Here is a 23,195-nt window from a genome sequence, read left to right on the forward strand (position 1 = left end):
TGCAGCCTGACACCTTCATGAACTTTATGTTGACTGTTGAAATATTTTCAGACCAAACAAGACCATAAGCTCACAGGTGAGAGGGAGACCAGTCTGATATTTCCATATAAAGATAACAAGCAGTACTGCAGAGGTCACACATAACTCACACACCTTAAACACACATTTGTTTGAGAGAAATGGTATTCACGTGGGTGCAATCTGTTAATGTGTAAGAGGTGTAAATGTCCCATAAAATAGTCATACATGTTTAAGAGAAAGATAACACTTTAGTTTGCAGAACATGTCCTTGTGTCATTTAAATCTCTTTAACTAACATTCCTACAATTCTTTATAATTATTTCAGCCTGATTAAGAGAATAACACAACTCTGTCTGAGTTGCATTTCTCTAAACAAAGACAACATGGGGACAGGCCTGTGCAGACAAAGCTGATGATATGTTAGGTATTTTCTTCTGTTGCTACTGTACATGTAACTGTCACTTACTGGGACAATGCACAGGATATCCCTGGATACACCCTTTACTGTACCATATAGCGCCATCTGTTGTACATATTTAAAACTGCAGCAGTTAAAAAATATCCTTTTGAAATTCTTTAGATCCATAAATATGGATTGATTCAGTCTAGCTGTATATTATGAACCCATTGTTTGCTCACATTAAAATCAATGAAAGATTTTTGTGTTTTATAAGCAGCACTTGAGGGCACTCACAATCAGGAAACAATGGTTGTTATTTCAGCACTTTCACTGAGGCCTATTGCTTCCAAAGGCTTTTATGTAATTTTGATGCATTGCTGGGGTGGTGCTATTTAAATATTCTTTCCATTTATGTTTAACTTTTTACACACTGCTATACCACCCACTTGAAATGTTCTGCACTTTGGTCAACTCTGCTAGTTTTATAACACACTTTATATATTAACTGTTTAAAATCTAATTATGTGAAAAACAACACGTGATAGAAAAAGTCTGAGTAGATATTAAAAATATATAAATGACAGATAATGACAGAGTCCCTTTCTAATATTTCCCTCAGTACAGATTATTCAAATTTTTCTTTTTATTGTTTTTGCATAAACATTCTACATCTTGATTCACTGGGGACTCTTTCCCAAAGTCAGGATTTGCTGTTTCTCAATGCACAGATTTCAGTAAAAATATGCACCTTGAGTCTTCAACAGTAAATGGGTCACTACAGAAAACATTAGATCACTGTGTATACAAGTTTAATATCTTGAAAAAAGCTTTCCTGCAGAATTTAAATACAATATTATGCAAATTTAAAAACAAAGAAACTGGGCTTTACCATGAAAGTGTCTACATTACAACATGGAAAATGTCCATACAAGTTAAACCTGTGATTACGTAGCTCCAGTCAGAAGCTGTAGTCTGTTAAAATTCACATTTCAGATAAACATGGCCACAGGGTTTGTCTGAATCGTGGCAGCACTACTGTTCTTTGTGAGAAAAACTAATATCCACTGTCCAACACAAGCACAGACTGGATCCAGTGCGTCCTCTAGGGTCACTCTTCTAGGGTCTCAGGGCTGAGCCTCACTGCTGCGTCATCTTTGCTGCTTCAGCTTTTATTAGTGAGATGAGTTCCAGGTTAATCAGAAACACAAAACGAAGACCTGCAATCTGAACACACAGATGTGGTATGTTAGCACCATGCCTCACTTTGGTCTATCAAAAATGATCTTCGGTGTGGATCACATTCTGCACTCACCTCCACAACTGAGTTGTTGTTGAGTTTCCACTTGTTCCCCGACAGGACCGGTCTGCCGTCTATGTAGATTGGTCGTCTGCCCTCATTGGCTATGAAGAAGTCTCCATTATTCTTCAGTTTGATAATACCTGTAGACATCAATTCATGTGATTAACATGTCTATCAGGCTCTGAAACTCTGGAATGATCTACCTGCAGAAATTCAGCTGGCTACATCTGTCTGCTGTTATTTCAGCTGGCTGTGAAGCACTTTGTAACTTTGTTTTGAAAGGTATATGAATAAAGGTTGTTATCAAAATATTCATAAAGACTGCTCAGCAATAATCAGTACTAGGGTTACTTTAAACTATACTGTAGGGAATTTAAAGGGATATTTCAGTTTTTTTGAAGTGAGGTTGTATGAGTTTTATATGACTCATAATTGTAGGGGCTCAACAGATGCTGCTCAGCTCGGCCCCTGTAATGAGAAACTGCAGGGAGAAATAGAACGCAAGCTAGGCTACGGTTTCTGGAGACGGTGTCATTTCTGCCACATGATTCAGCGAATTTTGAAATATTCTGACCCGAGCACTCACTTCTGTTTAGGTGTAAGCTCTACTTGGATTTTTTTCAGCACTGTGCTTTGCCACCAGAAAGCCCGTTCGTTGGTATAGTCTTTGAGTGGTTAAAATTGACCTGTTTGCTAGTTTGATGTCCACAATGAGATGAACTACATTATAGCTCATTATAATCAAAATCCCTGGTGGCGCCCCTGCATCGGAGGAAAAAACAGAGATTCTTCTGTGCTAAACTGGAGAGCAGGAGAGAGCCCGCCTGGTAGTGCAGGTGTGTAAACTACAAGCTAATGCCAATGAACTGAGAAAACTACTCGCTGTCACGAGTCAGACTTGGTAACAACAGTACTTCTGGGCTTTTGGGAATTAAGATATACCAGAGGATTAAACAGGGCTGCAGCCTGCGGCACTCGCCAACCAGAGTCCACTGCTGTACTGAATGCAGAAGTTTGTTACTGACTTTCTTCAATGTTCAGGAGTTAAATCAGAAAACCTGAATGCAAGTTCGTCTTCAAAGTAAGTGTTCGGCTATCAGTGTTTTTTTTATTGCACGGTGACACAACCCATGATTTGCACAATATGTTTACATGATCAAAATAAACTGTGTGAGCTGCTGAAGGGGGAGACTGAGCTGATATAACAAACACTAAAGGCGTCAATGTGTCCACCAGGTGATCTGAGGCATTTCCTGCTTCACATGATGCAAAACTGAGATGCAAAAATGTCAACAATTGACATTAGCTGATCAATGCACTGAAGTCAGAAGAGCATGTCTGTGTTGCGGTCGTAAATAGTGCAAAAACGAAGGGACTTTCTGGCGGCAAATTAAAGTGCTGAAAAAACAGAAGTGAGTGTTCGGGTTGGAATCACATGGCAGAAATGGCACCGTCTGCAGAAACCGTAGCCTAGCTTGCGTTCCATTTCTCCCTTCTCATTACAGGGGATGAGCTGAGCAGCATCTGTTGAGCCCCTACAATTACTAGTGATTTAAAACTCATACAACCACCTTCAAAAAAAACTGAAATATCCCTTTAATGCTGCTGACTGTATGAATTACATAGTGTCAACACTGAAATGAATCACTAAAATATATAAGATCAGCTGTTTGTCAGTACCATTCAAGGCCTTGACATTTTGAGATATAAACTTTGTTTGTTGTGAGAAGCGATCTGAAATCTTCCAAATTCATGTGACTGATAGATTTTGTTTTTTTCTTCTGTTTTATTGACTGCTTAAAACCAAAGCAGCAGCTCGACTGTTATCTTTGTATTGAAACCAAGGACCAATAGATCTATATTTTGCTCTGAACAAAATGCTGTGAAGATTTAACCCAGTTCCTACAGAGTAACTTTATAGGTCAATATGAACTCAGGTTCAAAGACTTAGAATACATTTATGGCTCTAAGGTTGGAAAAAAGGTTCCTGTAGGTCAAAAATATTACACATTTCAAGTTTCAGCAGCAATATCATTGCGTAGACAAGCTAACTCAGCACCAGAGTAGCATCATGCTAACAGAGCTAACACCGGACACAAACACCACATTGGAAGGATTTCACCTGCTGTGGGCGGACAGGATACAGGAGAGCAAGACTGAACTAACTGGTGAAGAAGGCCAGCTCAGTCCTGGACCCTTTGGAGGTGGTGGCTGACAGGAGAATTATGGCCTAGCTGTCGTCTCTGATGAACATTTCTTTTCTATATATATTGTTGATAAATTATTTTACTGTACACCTTTTTGTTTGCTGCTGTAACTCCATGAATGTCCCCGTTGTGGGACGAATAAAGTAGTATCTTATCTTATCTTTATCTTTATCTTGAGGAAAGCACCAACAGGCTACACTGTTGTATCAAGTCATGTACTGATAAACTGGACTGAAAGGAGGCTTGTCGATGAGATGGAGACTTCTTTTCACTGTATGTCTCATCCTGCAGTTGGATGTAACATAAGTACTAACAACAATTGGACAAAAGAAGCTTTGTGTGAACCAGGTTGACCTCAGCAACGTCAATGTTTGATCAATGACAGCAAATCACATTAAACTGATCTGAATAAAACATGTCAGAGAACTTAATATGCTGCCTCTCACTCTCATTATTCTTCAGATAAATGGAAGGATAGTGGAAACACTCTCTAGACACCTTTAGTTTGGAATGTTTCACATCACTTACTGGTTTTTCAGCTGACGCCTTCAATATCAATGCTTGCCACAAAACTCAAATGCAACATAGTCTTTGCAAAATTAAAATATGTAAGTGGTATGGACGCTGTATTGTGCAAAATAAAATAAATCTGGAGATCATTTTTTCTCAATAGACTCAATATTAAAGCTGCTGTGAGGAACTTTTGTTTTGTATCGATTCTGGCGCCCCCTTGTGGACAAAGCGATACCTCTTATCTCTTGTCCTATACATGCAAAAGTAGTGTGTTCAAGAAAAATCTCATCCTGTTGTCTTTTAACAGTCAACTTTATCAGGCAATGTGATTATTTTCCATGAAAACAGTCAAATAAAGGCTGTTTCTGAAGCAAGATGTCCATCATCTGGTCTGACACCTACCCCCTCAGGGCGGTTTCAGGCATTAAAAATGACAACAGAGGAGGTGTCTGTGTTGCTGCTGATGGTCTTGTTTACTATTGAAGGTTATAAAGAGGCATCAGTATCATTTTCAGTCTGTTTCTCAGCCAGTTCAAAACTCCTCACAGGGCCTTTAAGAAACACCACTTTGTATAAGTAAAATGTTTTCATGTACTTCATTATCTTAATACTTTTCGATTTTTTTAATGGTTTCTATTTTACTCTTTCCTCCAAGTTGCTGCCTCTTATTAAAAGTCAACTGGTTTACATCATTGTTCTGCACGAGACATACAGATGGCTCTCCTGTGGAGTTGTCAATTCCTATAAATATCTAGGCTTCTGGCTGGATTCATCTCTGTCCTTCACAACACACATTAACAACCTTCAGTCCAAAATCAAAGCCAGACTAGCTTTCCTTTTCCGCAATAAAGCCTCCTTCACTCATGCTGCCAAACACACCCTCGTCATGATGACGATACTCCCCATTCTGGATTATGGTGACATCATTTACAAAATGGCCTCAAGAAACTGGACACTCTTTATCACTCAGCTATCCGCTTTGCCACCAACACACCCTTCCACACTCACCACTGCGATCTCTATAAATTGGTGAAGTGGCCCTCCCTTCATACCTGGCGGCTTCACCACTGGCTTCATTTCATATACAAGTTAATCCTGGGCAAGACACCTCCCTACCTGTCCTCTCTTCTTCACGTCACCCAAGCCTCATATCACACTAGGTCCAGTAACTACATCAAGTTCATCATCCCCCAGCAGCTAAAGACTGGAACAACTTACAAAACACCCTCAAACTCTCAACTTTGACTCCACTCACAACCTTCAAGCTAAAACTTCAACAGATTTTAGTTGACTGTTGCTCCTGCTGATCACTTCAGACTTTACTTACATGCATACTTTTATACACACATACTTTTTTACACCTTGCGCACATTGCTTGTTACTTGTCCACTTTTGTTCTATTTATGTTTATATGTCTATGTGTGTGTGTGTATGTGTTCCTGTTGGTGCCTCTTGGTCAGGTCATGTTTGCAAATTTTTACCTGGTAAAATAAAGGTCTGATAAAAACATTACAGCAGAATGTTCTATGAGAACATTCACCTTGTTTTCTTGATATTTTCCAGGCCGGTCCCTCCAATGATAGATCTACATCTATAGGTTTGTCCTTGGTCGCCCTGCCCAACGTGATCTGTGTGAACATGAATGAAAAGATAATTAGCATTGCAGTGAAAATACGTCACAGACAAACAATTCCTCCCTTTTGTTCTTACAACAAGGACAGCATAGCACTGCTTCTCTCTACAGTTTCTTAAAAAGGTCTCACCTCTCTCGACCTCATGAGGTAGCGGACCATTCTTCCCCGCAGAGCTGCTAGTGTCTGGTTGTCAAAGTCGGGCATGCTCATCCCTGGTGACCAACACATACACAAAAGAGTTCAACCTCAAACCAAAAATATATACTTGAATTAATCTGCATCTGCTTGAAGAGTGAAAGACGACCTACCTGTGATGCTGTCCACAAGGACCTGCCAACGAGGCAACTCCTGCTCTAACTGCCGTATCTCCCTTTTCTGATGACGGTCTGAAATCATCAGCTCTGAAAAAGGGAAGAAAGGTATAACTCTGGAGAGGACATTTATCAAACCATTGTAAAGGCAACGCAAGAATAACATGCTTTATTTGTAGTGACAAAAAATCTATTGAGATATTTTTAATTCAGATAACAAGCAAGTGATTTGTTAAAACCATTTATCCTTATTCTAGTTTCTTACCATGTTCCAACACCTCGTCTCTACTCTCCCTGTGTGAAAAGAAACACAGCTTAAACTTCACAGACAGTACTTTATGTGAAAAGATACAACACTGCTGCAAAATGAAAGCCGGGCTTACTTCAGTTTAACATCATCAACCATCTGCTCAGCATCAGAGAAGTTGAGGACCTGGTCGCCTTTAGGGAGAGGCTGGACTGCAACACACAATCAAAATGCAGATTATGATTAAAAACACACCTGTCTCAGTAACAACTTTGTTACCGAGGGAACTCTGACCCTTTCTAACACTATAGTTTTTATATTTAGACTACTCTTTGATTAACTGTTTCTTCCAGCTTCATAAAAAAGACCGCCCTCCTGACCAGGGGTCTCATTTATAAACATTGCTTACGCATAAAAACAGGGCCAAAACAAATTTGATGGGAAAATGTGCCTACGGGTGAGCAAACACTGACCCATGTGTACGCTCAATTTAGAGGCAGGGGAAATTGGCAACACAGGTGGTGAGAGGGAGAACTGAAGTCAGATTACATTCTAATGCCTTTCACACTTTTCATTTCATTTCATTTCATTGAATAACAACATATTAACAGACCCACATCACCACAATCACTGAAATCTGCATATTTTATTTGCATATGTGACTGTGTTGAGTCGTTTCCAGTAATCTGTCATTAAAAGATAAAAGTGTGTCTTAAAGTTCATCAAATATTTAATCAGCTATGTCTCACTCTCACATTTCTCCAAAGTGTAGAGGAATAAAGCGACCGTATCGTAACATACTCATCAGGAGGTAAAACCAAAGTAACATCAGAAGACATAAACAACCGCGGAGCAAAGTGACAGTCATTTTTTAATGTTTCTAACGCTGTGCAGAGTCACTGAGTGTAATTATACTTTTAATAAAGACTGCTGTACGACGCACACAGAGCACAGACATGGCACTGGCAGCCTCACACACTCTTGTCACATCTTCATCACCTGCAGGTGTTTACTGTGTTAATGAGAAAAGTGTGGAAGTAAAGCAGGGTTCCCACTCTTTTCCAGAGATCATTTTCCAAGACATTTTCAGTGATGATCAAGCTGGTATGACAGTCTAAATTGAGTTCCTAATTTAGTTCCTAAATAGTCTAATATGTTCCTCTCAGTGGAAGTCTACATTGAAAGACGTGCAGTCTATGGCTATCCATGAAATCATCTCTTACATGCTTAAAAATTATGGCAAATTAATTATAGAACAAAGCAACCACAGATGTACAGCCCTTTATTAGTGCAACCAAGTAACAATAAGATAAGAGATTCCTTTTATGGCCAACTCTCATCTCAGCTTTCTCTTTTCTCAAAAAATATTAAATGAGCTAAGTAAAAAACAAAAGAGCCAGCAAAGGAATCTGGAAGCTGCCTTACTAAAATAAATAATAATAATAATAATAATAAGAGGATCAGTGCATAAAGTGACCTAAATAGAACTGAATGACAAAAATGGCCACAAATGTTGAATGGGGATGTGTTTTTTTTTTTATCCTTGTCAGGTCGCATGCAGTCATGTTGGAATAATTTTCCAGGACAATTTGTGATTTTCCAGGACATTTTACTTTTTCTCCCATTTTCCAGGTGTTTTCCAGGACTGTAAAACTGGTCAACTGTTTTCCAGGTTTTCAAGGTTTTCCAGGACTAGTGGGAACCCTGTAAAGTCATGACCGGCTCTTATTATCCTACATGACCTCATAATCAGTCAAAGTGAAGGCCAAGCTGTCCATGATAAAACTAACACATTAAAACTTATATTCATGGATCAAACATCTGTCAGATAATATCAGAGAGAGGAGATCTCTGATGAGACCATAGACTGTAAAAAATATGGACGTAGTATCCGTGACGTCACCCATCTGTTTCTGAAGAGCTGTTTTGAGACCAATCGGCTGCGGCAGCCATATTGCTTCTGTCGAGCCAGTGTGACGTAAAGAGGCGGGTTTTGAGCCTCCTAGCCAACAGCTGCAGTGTTCCCACAGGCAGCTGTGCCTCTCATTGGAAGACTGGTAATCTCAATATCTTTGAAATTGCTGAATTAGAAAAAAATTCACCCCCCTCACAGTGAGAGGACATCGTGAAATGAGCTATCCAGACTACACTCGTCTTTTGTACCAGGCTGTAAACATGTTTATTTCTGCTGTAAAGATCGGCTTTTCCCCATTAATGTGTATGTGACTTCTGGTACTTCCGGAGCCAGCCTCAAGCGGATCCTCTATGAACTGCAGCTTTTAACACTTCCGCATTGACTCATATTTTTAGACCGGAGGTTGCCGCTTGGATGAAACCCATACGTAATGATGAATAATGGATGCTCTGGGAATGCTGACGGATACATGAATGCTGCAGCGACGTGGAGGCACTCTATATTTTTTTTGGTGTGGCCCTCCTGCAGTAAAGAAACAAACACTAAGTGCTTTTTTTTTGGTGCACGCCCTTTCTGGGTTTTCGGAGTACGTATACTTTTAGTAGGGATTCTATGCTCTCTTATATAAATGCGACCCCAGGACAGTCATCTTTCCTCATAATTTCTTCATGTTACATGGATGTGAAGCCCCGACTTTTGATTATGTGCTTAGCTCACCACTCTGATCATCCAGTAGGTAGTATTGCTTCAGCAGCTGCCAGTGCACCAGCAGGCTCTTGGGGGTGCGAGACGGGTGAAAGACACCAGGGTGTTTGTTTAGAAGCTCCTGGAACACGTCCAGTTTAGGCTGACTGGTCTATTCAATGACAAATGAAGGAAAAAAAAACATTTGTGAATACAATCAAAATATATTAAAATAGTGATTATTTAACTGGTGAATTTAAACCAACCACATGCTGTTAAGTTAAATGTCAAGTTTTGTCACCACAGTGCAAATAAAGTAATACGTTCACTCACTGAACCAATCTTAGCCAGCAGTGCCTCCTCAGCCTGACTAAACAGAGCTTTGCTTTGGATCGCTGCAATGGCTTCTGGGTGAAGCTGACGCATGGCCTGCCATGCCAACCTAAATAGAAACACAATAGAGATAATTTAGTCATCCTCTCAATGACTTTACATGAAGACATGGTGGGCAAATTAAAGCTGTTGCTTGCTCAGTGTCTTACTTTGAGATGACTGGATCGTAGAGGAGAGCGTACCATCTCTCCTTAATTTCACGTAATGTGAAACGACAGCTGAACTTGACACCCAGGTGAACAGAGGTGAGGTCTGTGGTCTGGAGACAAACAGATACATCAGATCATGAAATGACATGTTGGACAAACAGATCAGTACCATAATTCTAAACATACTCCTTTTTGTGAGTTAAGATTTTTTACTATTCACCTGCAACACTGCATTTATCAGTAGCAGGTCATCGGTTGGTTTCCATCGCCCCAAGTCTTTTGTAATATGTAGAGGTTGCTTGCTTTTCTTCACTCGTTTGGTGATGGGTGCAGGGTTCATTACCATAGTGAGAGGTGGTGTGAGAGCCGAACCTGTCTTTGTCACCTAATAGATTTGAAGGAAGACACAATTGTTATCCATTTAACGTTATGACAGCTTTTCTTCTTTGCCATGAAATCCTGCAAGGGTTTGTGGATTCTGTTTTGTTGTGTACCTTTTTTTTCTCACTAGATGAAGGTTCACTGCCTGAACAGCGGACAGGCTCTATAACAGGAGGGCCTTTGACTCTGCTGGACGACTTCACAAGACTGCTCTCCACCAACTCATCATCAAACTTCTTCCTCTTTATTGACCTGTGGATATTTAATTATAATATGATATGATATGTTTTATTGTATATACTTATAATAATAATAATATATCTATTATTTAATAATTGGGGAAACATATTATTTGTATAGTATTAAAAACCACACATCTTTCTTTACAGCAGGGGACAAATCAAACCTTGAGGAACTTCTTCGTTTGGGAACCCCGCTGCCAAAGGCTTGTGCTGCCGTCCTTTTCACATCTTTTACTCCTAGTGACTCTTCATCCTCTGACCGACTCTGTGCACCAGCTGCTGCCATCGGTGCTCCAACCACAGGGTCACCTGCTTGCATCTATTCAGTCACAACATAAAACATACGTATTACCACAGAGTAACAGGACTGAAACATGGAGAAACACTTTTATTTGGCTCATGTTGTAAATTCTTTTTTTTTTTTTTTTAAACTTTGTTTATTGATTTTCACATAGAAAAACAGTCACATCCAAAATTAGAAGTTGGCTCATGTTGTAAATTCTTCTAAAAAAGGAGCATGAGGTTGGGCTTATTCTAATTTCCACACATTGAATAGAATCCAATAGATTGATCTGGTTAAAAAGCAGAAGGCTAAAAATGTTATTTTAATTTTAAGTATAAAGTCTGTGAAAGTGAGGCGTTTCATTTTGTCATGTAGTTTTTTACTGGTTTCTAACATTCTAGATCAGGCATGTCCAAAGTACGGCCCAGGGGCCAATCGCAGCCCAAGGACCGTTAATTTATGGCCCAAGCTTCCATCTTAAAGTGTGTTATTTATAACACAGAAATTAATTACATTCTGAATCATCTGTACATTTGCAGTTTCTTTCAAGCCCACAAACAAAACTAAAGTAAATCCAGAAACATCTCAAAAAGCTTCATATGGACTGCTTGTCTAAAGCAAAAGCTCTGAGAATTCTGCAAGACGGCAATAAAGAAGAAACACAAGAACTCTTAAAGTTGACAGGTTTTCAAATTAATGTTTTTATCATGATGTGAAAATGTTCTTGATGAACACTAAAAGTTCAGAAGACACAAAAGAGGACACAAGACAAGATCAAAATTATGAAATTCTACAGTAAAGGGAAAATTTGGTGCATAAAAATGTTCAGAACTCAGGAAAATAATTATTAGTTCTTTAAGTGTCGTCTGCTGGTCAGAAAAGTCTTTACATGAAAAAGAAGTGTGATGAAATCCGGATTGTGATCCTGCCATAGAAAAATAATGATACAATATTTTTTCCCACATTGCCCGACCCTAATGAAAAACATTTTCCTCCAGAAGAAGATAACGTTTGCTAATGTATACATGGCTTGTGGAGAATTGAGGACTACCTAGTAACTGTTTTATTGAGAAAAATATATAGAGATTTCATATATACATTTTATGATTCCTAAGTCTCAGTAGGAGCCACTGGCCCTGAGGTATTCTGACAACATCACATGTGGCCCTCTTTGAAAGAGGTTTGGACACCACTGTATTAGATGAATAATCTAAAAACTTAGTAGCCTGTGTTTCTCCGTTTTCAACAACTCATGTCATGCTTTGAAATGAAGTACCTCAACATTAGCATGCGACATTATTATCTGACAGCCTCATGCTGGTAAACTGTAAACAAAGTTATAATCTTATCTTACCTCAGATCCGCATAGTGATTAATTCAGAATGGGACTTTAAATCTCTGTTCGAGACCCAATCAGCAGAATGTGTTTTTCTTTACAGCTGCCAGGAGACTGGACTTGTTCATGAAGAAAGTGGTGTCTTTGTTTACATACAATGTTTGCTAAATTACCTCTCATGTTCCCTTCAAAATGTAATCCATGGTGAGCAATTCAAAGCTGTAATGATTGATGTAGTAAACGCAGATAATATTTTACTACAGTCTGTTTGGTTAACTCTCACAATTTGTCCAAAAATAGTCAAGTTTACCAAAATAATATTGGCTACCTAGCATTAGCTTAGCTACTACAACGTTAGTTAATTAGCGAGCTAACACGACTGGCGATGCTGTCTTGTGACTCACCTTTTCTTGCTATTTTCCCAGTCTTGCTATCAAATCCTTCACTTTCTGGGTATACAGTCAATTTCTGGGTTTCATGTGCTCCTTGTTTGCAAGCTACATGGCTAACTGGCTACATGGATTCAACGTATGTCTGTCTGTTAGCATTAGCTGCTCTGCTAACTGGGTTTCTTTCTGTGACGTCATCGATGTTTGCAAACAGCTTTATGGAGCCACAGCGCCCCCATCTGGACAGGAGGGCTGGCGTGGAGTTTTGGTTGGACATTTCTACATATAAGCAGTGGTGGACAAACACAGCTTCATTACTTAAGTCAAAGTATAGATACTCTTGGTCAAATATTACTCCAATACAAGTGAAAGTTGCTCTGTCAAATTATTACTTGAGTTAAAGTTCTGAAGTACTTGCTTTTAAAAATACTTAAGTATTCAAAGTACTTTTTAAAAAATCTCAAAACATTGTGTTTTCAAAATACATAAATGCAGTCAAGACTACATAGGAGTACATTCAGTTACATTATGTTTACATAGAAACAATTACTTGAAATCTCTAAAAACTATACCATGGAATAAAAACAGCAACTAAGTTACTCCAAGCACAGACAACTTAGTTTGAAATGTTCATCTGGAATGAAACAAATGTTACGTAGCTCAACACGCTTTCTCAGGTTGGACAGTGAATTTTTGTTTGTTTGAGCAGAGTGGGAAACAGGGAGAACATTTCAAACGATACATATCATTCTTAATTTTAAAAACCTCAAACACAGGCTGAAGATATGGCCATGGGAGCTCAGGTGAAGAATTATAGCCATCATTACCACCTCTAAATGAACTGCCTGGTCAGAGTGAAATATGCTCTGTGTTTGCTCCACGTTCAACCGTGGAGACACACAATATGCAGGTATGACTAAACCACTGAGACAAACAGAACTACACAAACACATTTTACTGTCTGAGGGATCAGATTTCAGAAAAGAGAAGGACATTTATGAGCTGACTTCAAAGCAAAAGTAGTGAGTAACTAGAGCATTGATAGAAATGTAGTGGAGTAAAAAGTAAAATAATTGTCTTCTGAATGTAGTGGAGTAAAAGTACTAAGTACCCCCCAAAAATAATACTCAAAAAATGTACTTAAGTATTGTACTCAAGTAAATTTACTTTGTTACTGTCCACCACTGCATATAAGATTAACATGATAACATGTAGTATTTTAAAGTTGAGTTTAATACATAATACTTTAGGATTTTTACTTTTTGGTTCTAAAATTTTGCCACAGATCAAATGTTTTCTCCCCCTTTACCTACAGGAATCCTAAAAACAGAAACTGACCCATCTTTAGTCGTGATTTCAACAAAGGCAAGAGCAGGAGGTGAATCTGTATCCATCGGGATGATAAGACTCTGTTTGGTACTTCAAGGCACTGTAACACTGATAGGCCCTCAGACTAAATTATACATTGGTTATCACCCAATTTGCTCAGACATTCTTGAATATTTGTAACTTTATTATTTATTTTGCCTGATGTCTCTTTTATTTCCTTCTTTTTTGATCTTACATATTCAGATGGTTTATATTTTGATGCCAGTGTTTGCTTAAGGACATATTTACACGTTTAATGATGTTACTGTTTTTGTTTTTACCTCTATAAAGCACTTTGATTTGCTCTGTGTATGAATTGTGCTTTATAATTAAACTTACCTGGCCTTGATTCTGCCACTCTCCAAAGTAAGGACATTGGTCCTGTGTGTTGTTCCATTTTACAGTATTCCCTTCTATATGTTGTCAACATACCTAATGCACATATGTGCAAATGATGCATCATGACTTCAAGCACACAAAGTCAGGAGCTTATACATATTAAGCCTCTATAAATTATGATTTTTTGCGTTCAAAGCTTCTGTTATACTATTATACTTGAACTTCCAAAGTGTCAAAAATACATTTAGATTCACTGGAAACATTTGTGTTCCCATCTGAGGAAGAGGTATGTGTGATGAGCATGGCTCTGGAGTAAAATAGTCCAAATGATCGACCTTTGGCTGCTGCACTTCAGCTTACATTACTGCTCACCGTCATGCCACACAGGAATGCTGATACTGTGAGTTGTACTTCTTGGAAAATACTGCCTACGTGCCTGCAGGTTTTGAAATTGCATCAAACCTTTGATCAGTTTGATCAGTTAGATCTACTTTGACACAATTAAACACATTCAATCTTTAAGTAAATACACAATTATGACAAAGGAGATTTTAAACTCATTGAAAACAGGAGATACTATTGATGCTAACTGGATTGTCTTAGGTCAGGCTGAAGAAAATCAAAACAGACAGAAAAATGTCCCATTTGAAATGTTTTAATGACATTTACAGTAACAGTTTTAAAACATGTTAAATTATAATAAATACAAAGTTCTTTTTACATCCATGGTACATCACTACAGTTGGGTAAGTTGTGTAAATAAAAAAGATAAGTTTGCATTGTGCTGCACAGTTGGATTGCGGCATACATTTACATTTTAAAGACAATACAGACAGATTGGGATTTGAATTGCATTCCTACATCAGAATCATTTTAACAGCTGCCTTTTCATATAAAAGTACAAATCAGTAAACATTTTTCACCATAAGCACCTCAAAAAATACACTGATCAATATTCTTAACATTTTATCTCTCACAGTTGCTCAGTAGGATCTGGAGAAATCAGAAACTGTGTGCCCATGCTCCAGTCTGAGACTCTCTTAATACTCTGATTTATTTACTTACAGATACATGTCGTGTGTTCTTAGCATACTGGAAAAAAACATATACAGAATTGCTCTTGAAATGAAATATTTGCACGTTAAGGACAAACAGAAAATTGCTTATACAGCTGAGTGAAGAGTGCAGAGGATCACAGTTCCTAATCAGATTCACTAAAACATTAACTCCATGCATGGCTACAAATATCATAAAATGAAACATTTAAAGGGTTAAAATTAAAGTCTGAATATTGTTTGTTGAAATATACTAAGGGATTTCCCTGGTATGTTCTGGACTCTAGTGCAAATAAGTGCTTGATGGTGATTTAATAAGATTAAAAAAAAAAAACGATTTTAAATTTGGAGTAACACCACTCCTAGTGGAAAGCCTCAGTGCTGAGCAGTCACTGCTCATCTTTCCACTAATTTGTCCCTGTCCATATATCAGCCTCAGCACATTAGGTGACAGGTATGGAGGGCTTTGGCCCTTTGCTGGGTGGAAGGTTGAAGGTCCACGCTCTAACATGATCCACTGAGTGCAAACAGCCACACGATTCCTGTGATAACTCTGCCTGCTGGTGCTCTCTGCTACCAAGAGGCTCATGTTCTTGTAACAGATCGGCTTGGGAGAGTGGGTCATCGTTCAATAAACTGGAGGCTAATGACATTTTCAGGAACTAGAAGTGTCCGTGTCATGGGCTTTACAGAAGTCCCCTCAGGGTCTGGCTTCAAGTCGAACTCTAAGAGGATCTGATGAACACAGAAACAGAGAAAGCAGGTTAATACAGCCGGAGAATGGGGGGGAAAATAAACTGCTCCTCAGGTGCTAAGTGCTGGGAAGTGACTCTTAACTGAAATCCCTGGATTAAGTAATCAAATTAAATCATTTGGAACTGGATTTGCACAACTGCTTAATTAAATCTCCCCTTTTTGGTTTCTTTCATTTTTCCAGGGAGAGATGGGGAAAGAGGATTTGTGGGAAACCCTGTCAAACTGGATTTGATGGTAAACATTTAAAACAATGTGTTACATAATTCAAATAATCTGTTTACATTGCACATTTAATGCCTTCTCCTTTGTCCATTCAAAGTGTTGACTCAGCTTGGATTATGACAGATTTTGTTCCTGAGATTATAAAACGGCTCTAACTCACACAGAAAAACAAGTCTTTATCTTAAGTTTCAAAGAACTCAGTTAAAATCCAGCCGACTCACCCTTGAAAGAGCGAGGTATAGCTCCAGCTCAGCGATACGTCGACCTATGCAGCTGCGTTTTCCCACCCCAAACGGCACAGAAGCATACGGGTGGTGAGTCTGGTCCTTGCTCAGCCATCGATGAGGCTGGAATTCATCCGGATTTGGAAACACTGCAGGATCCCGTGATGTGGCGTAGTGGCACAGGGTAATGAGAGTCTGGACAGAGATTTAAAGATAGAGTGTTTAATGAATTGAAAAAAGAAGGTAAAAACAAAAACTAAATGCTCATATTAAGCCCTGTTCAGTTTAGCCTTTCAATTGAATTCAAATGCTTACATTTTTAGGTATCCGATATCCTCCAACCTCAATGTCTTTGTCTGTTATGACTCTTGCGTTGGCAGGAATGACAGGGTACAACCTGGAAACAAAAGTTTCATTGTGAGAACAAAACTAAACATGCAGATAGAAAAATATAGATAACCAAATAAGCTATCAATTAAACATTGTGAAGATTTTTATACCTCAACACTTCTTTCACTGTGGCCTTCAGGAGAGGCATTTGGGCCACATCTGCTGCCACTGGTATTCTCCGACCCCCAAGCACGCCCAATACCTCGTCTCGGAGCAAGGCCTGCACCTCAGGGTGATGTGCCAGCTCATACAAAGACCAGGACATGGTGCTGGAGATCTGGAGAGGCAAATATACACAGAAAGGTTTTAAATCTGCAGAACTAACAACAGATTCCAGCAGACAAAAAGGACAGAGAAATCAAAGATGAAGGATTACCGTGTCAACTCCTGCGAGGAGCAGCTCTGTGATGTTGCTGTAGACAGTCTTCATAGGCAGCCCAGTCTGAGAAAGGAAGTAGGTGAGATAGCGGCCCTCTACCTTTTCCCCACGGGCAACCTTCTCAGCCTCAGCTGTCAGACGCTGATCGATGTGACCTCTGGCTGGTGTTACAGAGATTAAAGGATGTTAGGACATTGAGGGTACAGAATACAGATGCACATAGCAGTAAGTCCAGAGCTTTTGAAGTGTGTCTTTTCAGTGGTTTGACATCAAATTATCCTGCTTAGTAAATGTCTCAAATCATGTAGTATATATCCAGTGAAAAAAAACACTCTTTTTTGGACACTTTAAATCTGTGTCCTTAATTTGAGGTCAAATAACTTGACTTTTAGGCTGATATTAACCTCTGTTTAATCATCATGACTTCTTGTTTGCAGATGATCCTGTAGTGCGTGAGGGTTAAAGACTTTAATCTCCTGCTTCCTGTTCCAGTTAATACCAGAATGATTATTTTAAACATGTTCTATATTGACGTCGTGGATCAGGATAAGTCTTTATTTACTGCAAGGGTGGTGGGACGATAAACCAGTGTTGAGTGGAAACCAGCAGAAGCCTATGAGAATTCAGGAGGGCCAGATTGAAAATAATTACATGAAGTATAGAAGGCATACACTATGTTCAGTCTCCATGTCTGTTTTAGTTCCAATTTGAAATCAAGAGCCAGCTTGTGTACTCCATCTTCAGCTCGTGTTAAAACGGAAGCTTGCTTGTAATTTCATCTAGAGTATTTCTAAAGTACATTTGAGATTCTGCTTGTATGTTTGTCCATTTTTTCATCCTATCTTCCTATTTTTCCAAATTTTAAAGTATGTTCATAAAATACAAGTATCAGCGTGAAATTTTAAAGTAGTGTATACTTTCTGGTGTTTTCAATGCTGAAACAAAGCTCAAATGTGAAAGGTAGAAATGACCTACCAAAGTCAAACATGTAGTCCCAGCACTGACAGAAGATGTTCCAGGGTTTAGGAAACAGCTGGTGCAGCCAGCTGGGCATGGCCATGGTGAGAAGTGTCATCACAAACATGGTGTTGATGGACTGGATGAAACGCTCAGTCTCTTCTGGGACGATCTTATCCAAGCAACCAATTCTGGATTCAAATAGCACTGATGAAATACCTGTCAAAAATTTAAAAAAGAGCAGAGATGGTGAGGAACACATAACATGTCGGTTGACAGAAATGTGCAGTTATGATAGAAAACACATCTCAGACTTCCTTTTGAGAATAAAAAGCTTTTTAACTTTGTATGAAATCACACAAGAGTAAACAAAAGCTTAGCATGCATAACAGAATTTACTGTTATATAGCTTTACTTGTGCTTTAATATATTTACAAGTGTTAAACTGTTAAACATTTTAATACTAAACATTATATAGCAAGTAAAGTTGGTCTCCTTAGGTAGGTGTTGAATTGCAATATATATGTCAAAGCCTGCAGTGTCCTTTCAACGACACAATCATTTTAATGATGGCAATGTTTAAAAGCTATGACCACACAGTCACTGGATTGAAACTGTGTTTAGTCTGGGGATATATAGCGGAGTAAAATGAATGAATGAAGCTTTCTCTCTCTCTCTCTCTCTCTCTCTCTCTCTCTCTCTCTCTCTCTCTCTCTCTCTCTCTCTCTCTCTCTCTCTCTCTCTCTCTCTCTCTCTCTCGCCCTGCTGTAACCTGCATCAATAAATTGTGGGAAGAAGTAAAAGTAAGAGAGTTTTTTTGATTTACCCAGAGCCCTGAAAGCCTTAAACTTTACAATTAATAAGAGTTAAGCACAGTTCATTTTTAAGAGTGTTATCCTGTTAAAAACAATGATTGCAGGACTTTGACTTCAGTTTATTCATCAACTTTATGTCAATGTTTCTATTACTCATTTTAAGCTAACCATTTAGTCTGTGATCAATAACTTTAGCTCAGTTTTTCCACCTGTTTAATAACTTGAGTTAAATATTTTATACATTTTTTCTCATTTTTAAGCTAACTTTTTCAGGTCAATACTTTCAGCTTACTATTTCAACTATAACTATAACTACTTCAACTTATTAATGACTTTAAGCCGATTCTTCAACATTTAACTGACTCTGTTTTTAAGATTTAAGTTTTCAAGATACAATAATTCAAGCTAACTCTGATAAGTTTTAGTTCTTCTTTACTGAATGAATTCAGTGGATACTTTTAGCTAACTCTTGGAAGATAGTACTTATTGCTTTTTGCTAACTACTTCATCTTAACCATTTCTTTGAGCTAAATATTCAACTCCTCATTCTTTGCTGTTAGCTAACCATTTCAAATAAGCCAATACTTTGAACTATTATCTGCTTGTTTATTAGTTTTAGCTCACTATTGCAACATACTCGCTACTTTAGCTAACTCTTGCTGTTTGTTTTCTCTTATATTAGCAAACTAATTCAACTTAGTTAGTTCTTTCAGCTAACTGTTTATATTTACATTTTGGCTAACTTTTCAGCAGTTTACTCCACATGTTAAGTTTACTGTGATATCTGCCAATATAATACTATTATCCTGATATTTTTATTGGTTAATTAAATTGTTATTTCATAATCATTTTAGCTACTGTTGCTGATCATTCATTGGCTATTACTTAAATAATTCTACAACTACTTAATTTGTTCATCAAATTTAATAAGGCCTTTTTTAAATTGCATTTAAGGTTAACATTTGAACATATCATAATTGCAGAAATGCTTCTATATCATGAAAGGATCTGGATGCTTTTGCCAGCACTGAAAAGGTGACATAAATGTTATTTGGTCTGTACATATGATGGCAATATATTAAGGCAAGTCAGATTTTGACAGGCATGTTGTGTTTAAATTGTCACTGTTATCACACAGCATTGCTTTCTGTATGTGGCCTAATTACCATTGTTTACATGATGTGGTAATGCATGACATGGCCACTCTTCAGACTACACATGAAACCTTACCCTCCAGGCCAAAGCGGTAGAACTCGCTGGCGATGTCAGAGACGAGGTCTTGTCGACTCCTGCGAATCCTCAGTTTATTGATGAGGTCACTGACCACACTGTTTAGGGTCTGATCATAAGCTTCAACTGCCTTCGGCCGCAGCATGTGTTTCCCCAGAAGGCTTCTCACTGTCTGCCACTCCTGCCCCTCTCTAAAACAATAAAACACTTATGTTAGAGTAACATCAGCTGTACTTCTTCAAGGTTTTCCACTTTACTTCATTCAGAGTCAGCAAACAACATGACACCAGACGGAAGGTAAATAATTTAAAGTAAGTCAAGACTTCTCAGTGTTACACTTTGTGAAATGTAAGACTTTAGTTAAAGTAAAGACCTCACATTTCTGCTCCTCCCTGTTACCTCTCTTTAACTTCCTTCAAAAACTCAAATCAGTGAAATGAAATGTATCTGGGTTTTTATATAAAGCAAGTTATGACATTGCTCCTTTGGTCACTACATGACATTATCACAGTTGAATGTTAAGAGAAAGAGATTAAGGACTAATACAGGACACACAGGAGAAATGTAACAGCAGAGTGACACTCACGATGTCAGAAGTCCATAGTGGTGTCCTCTGAGCTTCCTGTAGTCCTTCCAGGAGGAGAGGTCAGAACGCATAGGGTGCTGGCCCTCCTGCCTCAGGACCTGCTCAATGAGCACTGGGTCAGCCACATGAACCGTAAGGATGGGGCCAAAGCTTGCCTTCCACATGGGTCCATAGCGCTTTACTCCCTCCAGCTGGAGAGAGAGAGAGAGAGAGAGAGAGAGAGAGAGAGAGAGAGAGACAGAGAGAGAGACAGAGAGAGGGGGGGGATTAACCTTTAAAATAAATATAAAAAGAACCTGCTGGATGAGAAAATAAAAATGGCATCACTTTTGGATATACTCTCCTTTAGTTTAAAAGCATGAAGATGGCCACTGGGTTTTGTTATCCACTAATAACATGGTTTATTTAAGAGGACATTTTACATAAACAGATTAATTCTTCTTAAAATCAAAATAGAAACAAATGAAAAAAAATATGAATTAAATTGTATCTAGTATCAAATCGCAGCATGACACTTCAGGTAAAGAGCAGGTCTGTACTGTAGGCTGTTCATCTTAACATTATTTGCAGATATTTAGTATTAATCCATCAATGACAAAAACTATTTGGAAAAAGTAGCAAAGGGACAACTTCCTTTCAACAGGCAGAGGCTCTGAGTAGAACCAGACTATCTGTGAGAAAACATCTGCCTTAACAAGACGAGCAGAGAAAGTCTATTTGAGGAGAAGACAAACTAAAGAGGATACAAATCTAAACACACCCCTATGAACCTGTGATTCTGACTTATTTTTTCCAGGTATTTACCTCTGAAGCCTATTTTATATAATCAATTAAATTATAAGATCTGTTTCATTCTGTCCCCTTTGAACTACGGAACATCAATATTTCATTGTTAATCCATGATACAGCGCAGGTAAATCATAATGTATTAGAAAAATGCAAAAGCTGTATTATGCAATTTGAATAATCCCTGTTGAGTTCCACCCCCCTCTTTACCTGCATCTCGTGCAGCCGTGACAGCCCCCGTTTGGCGAACAGGTCCCAGGCGAAGCTGGTCACAGACGGTCCGGGCATATCCTTCAACGTCTTCACCGCCTGCCCCTTGGTGGTCCCCCCCACCGGACCGGTGCCTGTCGTTCCCTCAACCCACCTCTCCATCCACTTGACCAGGGGAGAGGCGCTCCGGCCGGACACTTTGAGAGCTTGCTGCAGCATCCTTCTCGCAGTGTTTAGCATAGAGCGATGGCCGGTCGCGGCTCATTTTGTTAACCGGGTTTGGAGGCTGTATTTATAACGCACACGACCTGCTTCTCGGACCCGCGGAGATAAAGCTGTACATTTTCTTATCCCGAGCCAATCACGGGTGATAATTCAGCACAGACCCCGCCCATCGTAAATGGAAACTGTGGAGGGCGTGAGTTTAGAATAAGGTGTGTCCAATCAGAGGGCTGGGTTTAGACCATCCCAGATTGCACAGCACACGTGGAGGTCCTGAATAAATAATACATGACTTTTCTTCTCCTCTAAAGGCTTATCTTTGCTCTGTGTGCAGCACTTTGCTCCCTGATAGCGCTGCACACTGTTAAGAGTGATCACGCACTTGAGGAAATTGTGTCTTGACTCTTGTGTGCTTAAAGGATCACTTACCCTCAAGGCCAATGTTGTTATAGATCCCATGAATGTAGGCCAGTCAAAACCTCAGGCAGACAGCTGAACAAACAACCAAAAAAGTGCCACAAATGGCCATTTAGGAGAGGATCACTAACAGACTATTATGAATGGACTTGTTGTTATTTAAGAGCCTTGTATTAACAGAGACGTTGGAACATTATTTCAAGCTTTGCTTGGAGAAATCGATGAGGACAGCCGTTGTCTTTGTCAGGCTTGCTGGTGCTTTGTTTACCCACCAGTTCTTTTGCTGACTGGGTAGGTTTCCTAGCGAGGGAGAAAATCCTGACCTGATTTCATTTGAAGTGGAATTTGTCCAAAGCACCATGTGTGCGGACTGTGAAGTAACAACCCCAGGGTTGTACCAAGAATCTGCTTTGACATTTACTTCTGCATTTCATATGCACTTTCTAGAAATCTTATATCAAACAGATTCAGTAAAACACAGAGGACAAGGTGGTACAAGCAGCTGACAAATACTGAAGTCCTCTGAGAGACTGGATTTCAGCCTGGCGCTAAATGTATTCTTAACTTGAGGGTATTTTGCATCACTGTTATAGTACATTTAAACATATATAATGCTTGATCTACAAGAAGCCTTCTGAGACACACCAATGGACAAAACTTAACTATGTTATATAAAACAAAACAAAGCAAAATTATTCTTTTAAAGTAACTTTAGAACTCCAAAGGTAAGTAGGAAAAAAAAAACATCTTTTCAGGGTGTGAATCTTTCAATAATCATAATTCACTTAGGTTTAAATTCATGAGGTCACAATTCAATCCAAAATCAATTCTCTA

General features: G+C 38.8%; 2 protein-coding genes across 2 annotated transcripts; both read right to left on the bottom strand.

Annotated features, from left to right (window-relative positions):
- Positions 1-1,040: 1,040 nt before the first annotated feature.
- mcrs1 (microspherule protein 1) lies at positions 1,041-12,619 on the bottom strand. The gene is made up of 14 exons (XM_034691920.1): positions 12,421-12,619; positions 10,562-10,716; positions 10,269-10,407; positions 9,995-10,159; positions 9,775-9,884; positions 9,566-9,674; positions 9,266-9,404; positions 6,770-6,845; positions 6,652-6,680; positions 6,384-6,476; positions 6,205-6,287; positions 5,982-6,069; positions 1,734-1,861; positions 1,041-1,645 (listed from the first exon to the last, which is right to left on the bottom strand). The coding sequence occupies exons 2-14, from the start codon at positions 10,714-10,716 to the stop codon at positions 1,559-1,561; spliced, it is 1,401 nt and encodes a 466-aa protein (XP_034547811.1). The 5' UTR covers positions 12,421-12,619; the 3' UTR covers positions 1,041-1,558.
- Positions 12,620-14,761: 2,142 nt separating this feature from the next.
- On the bottom strand, positions 14,762-22,093 carry LOC117815730 (25-hydroxyvitamin D-1 alpha hydroxylase, mitochondrial). The gene is made up of 9 exons (XM_034687620.1): positions 21,723-22,093; positions 20,727-20,917; positions 20,141-20,331; positions 18,114-18,314; positions 17,136-17,299; positions 16,870-17,036; positions 16,685-16,766; positions 16,367-16,564; positions 14,762-15,902 (listed from the first exon to the last, which is right to left on the bottom strand). The coding sequence occupies exons 1-9, from the start codon at positions 21,960-21,962 to the stop codon at positions 15,789-15,791; spliced, it is 1,548 nt and encodes a 515-aa protein (XP_034543511.1). The 5' UTR covers positions 21,963-22,093; the 3' UTR covers positions 14,762-15,788.
- Positions 22,094-23,195: the final 1,102 nt, after the last annotated feature.

This window comes from Notolabrus celidotus, chromosome 1 (genome assembly GCF_009762535.1).
Source record: "Notolabrus celidotus isolate fNotCel1 chromosome 1, fNotCel1.pri, whole genome shotgun sequence".
NCBI classification, from domain to species: domain Eukaryota; kingdom Metazoa; phylum Chordata; class Actinopteri; order Labriformes; family Labridae; genus Notolabrus; species Notolabrus celidotus.

Bases quoted from the DNA above. Each gene is read 5' to 3' on its own strand.
- mcrs1 (XM_034691920.1), bottom strand. From the start codon at position 10,716: ATGCAAGCAGGTGACCCTGTGGTTGGAGCACCGATGGCAGCAGCTGGT. The intron at 9,405-9,565 runs GTGAGTGAACGT...GTCATTGAATAG, and splicing joins TGCTGGCTAAGATTGGTTCA to ACCAGTCAGCCTAAACTGGA. The intron at 6,681-6,769 runs GTAAGCCCGGCT...CTTTTCACACAG, and splicing joins GTTGATGATGTTAAACTGAA to GGAGAGTAGAGACGAGGTGT.
- LOC117815730 (XM_034687620.1), bottom strand. From the start codon at position 21,962: ATGCTAAACACTGCGAGAAGGATGCTGCAGCAAGCTCTCAAAGTGTCC. The intron at 16,767-16,869 runs GTATAAAAATCT...TTTTGTTTCCAG, and splicing joins ACAGTGAAAGAAGTGTTGAG to GTTGTACCCTGTCATTCCTG. The intron at 15,903-16,366 runs GTGAGTCGGCTG...TGTGTTCATCAG, and splicing joins TATACCTCGCTCTTTCAAGG to ATCCTCTTAGAGTTCGACTT.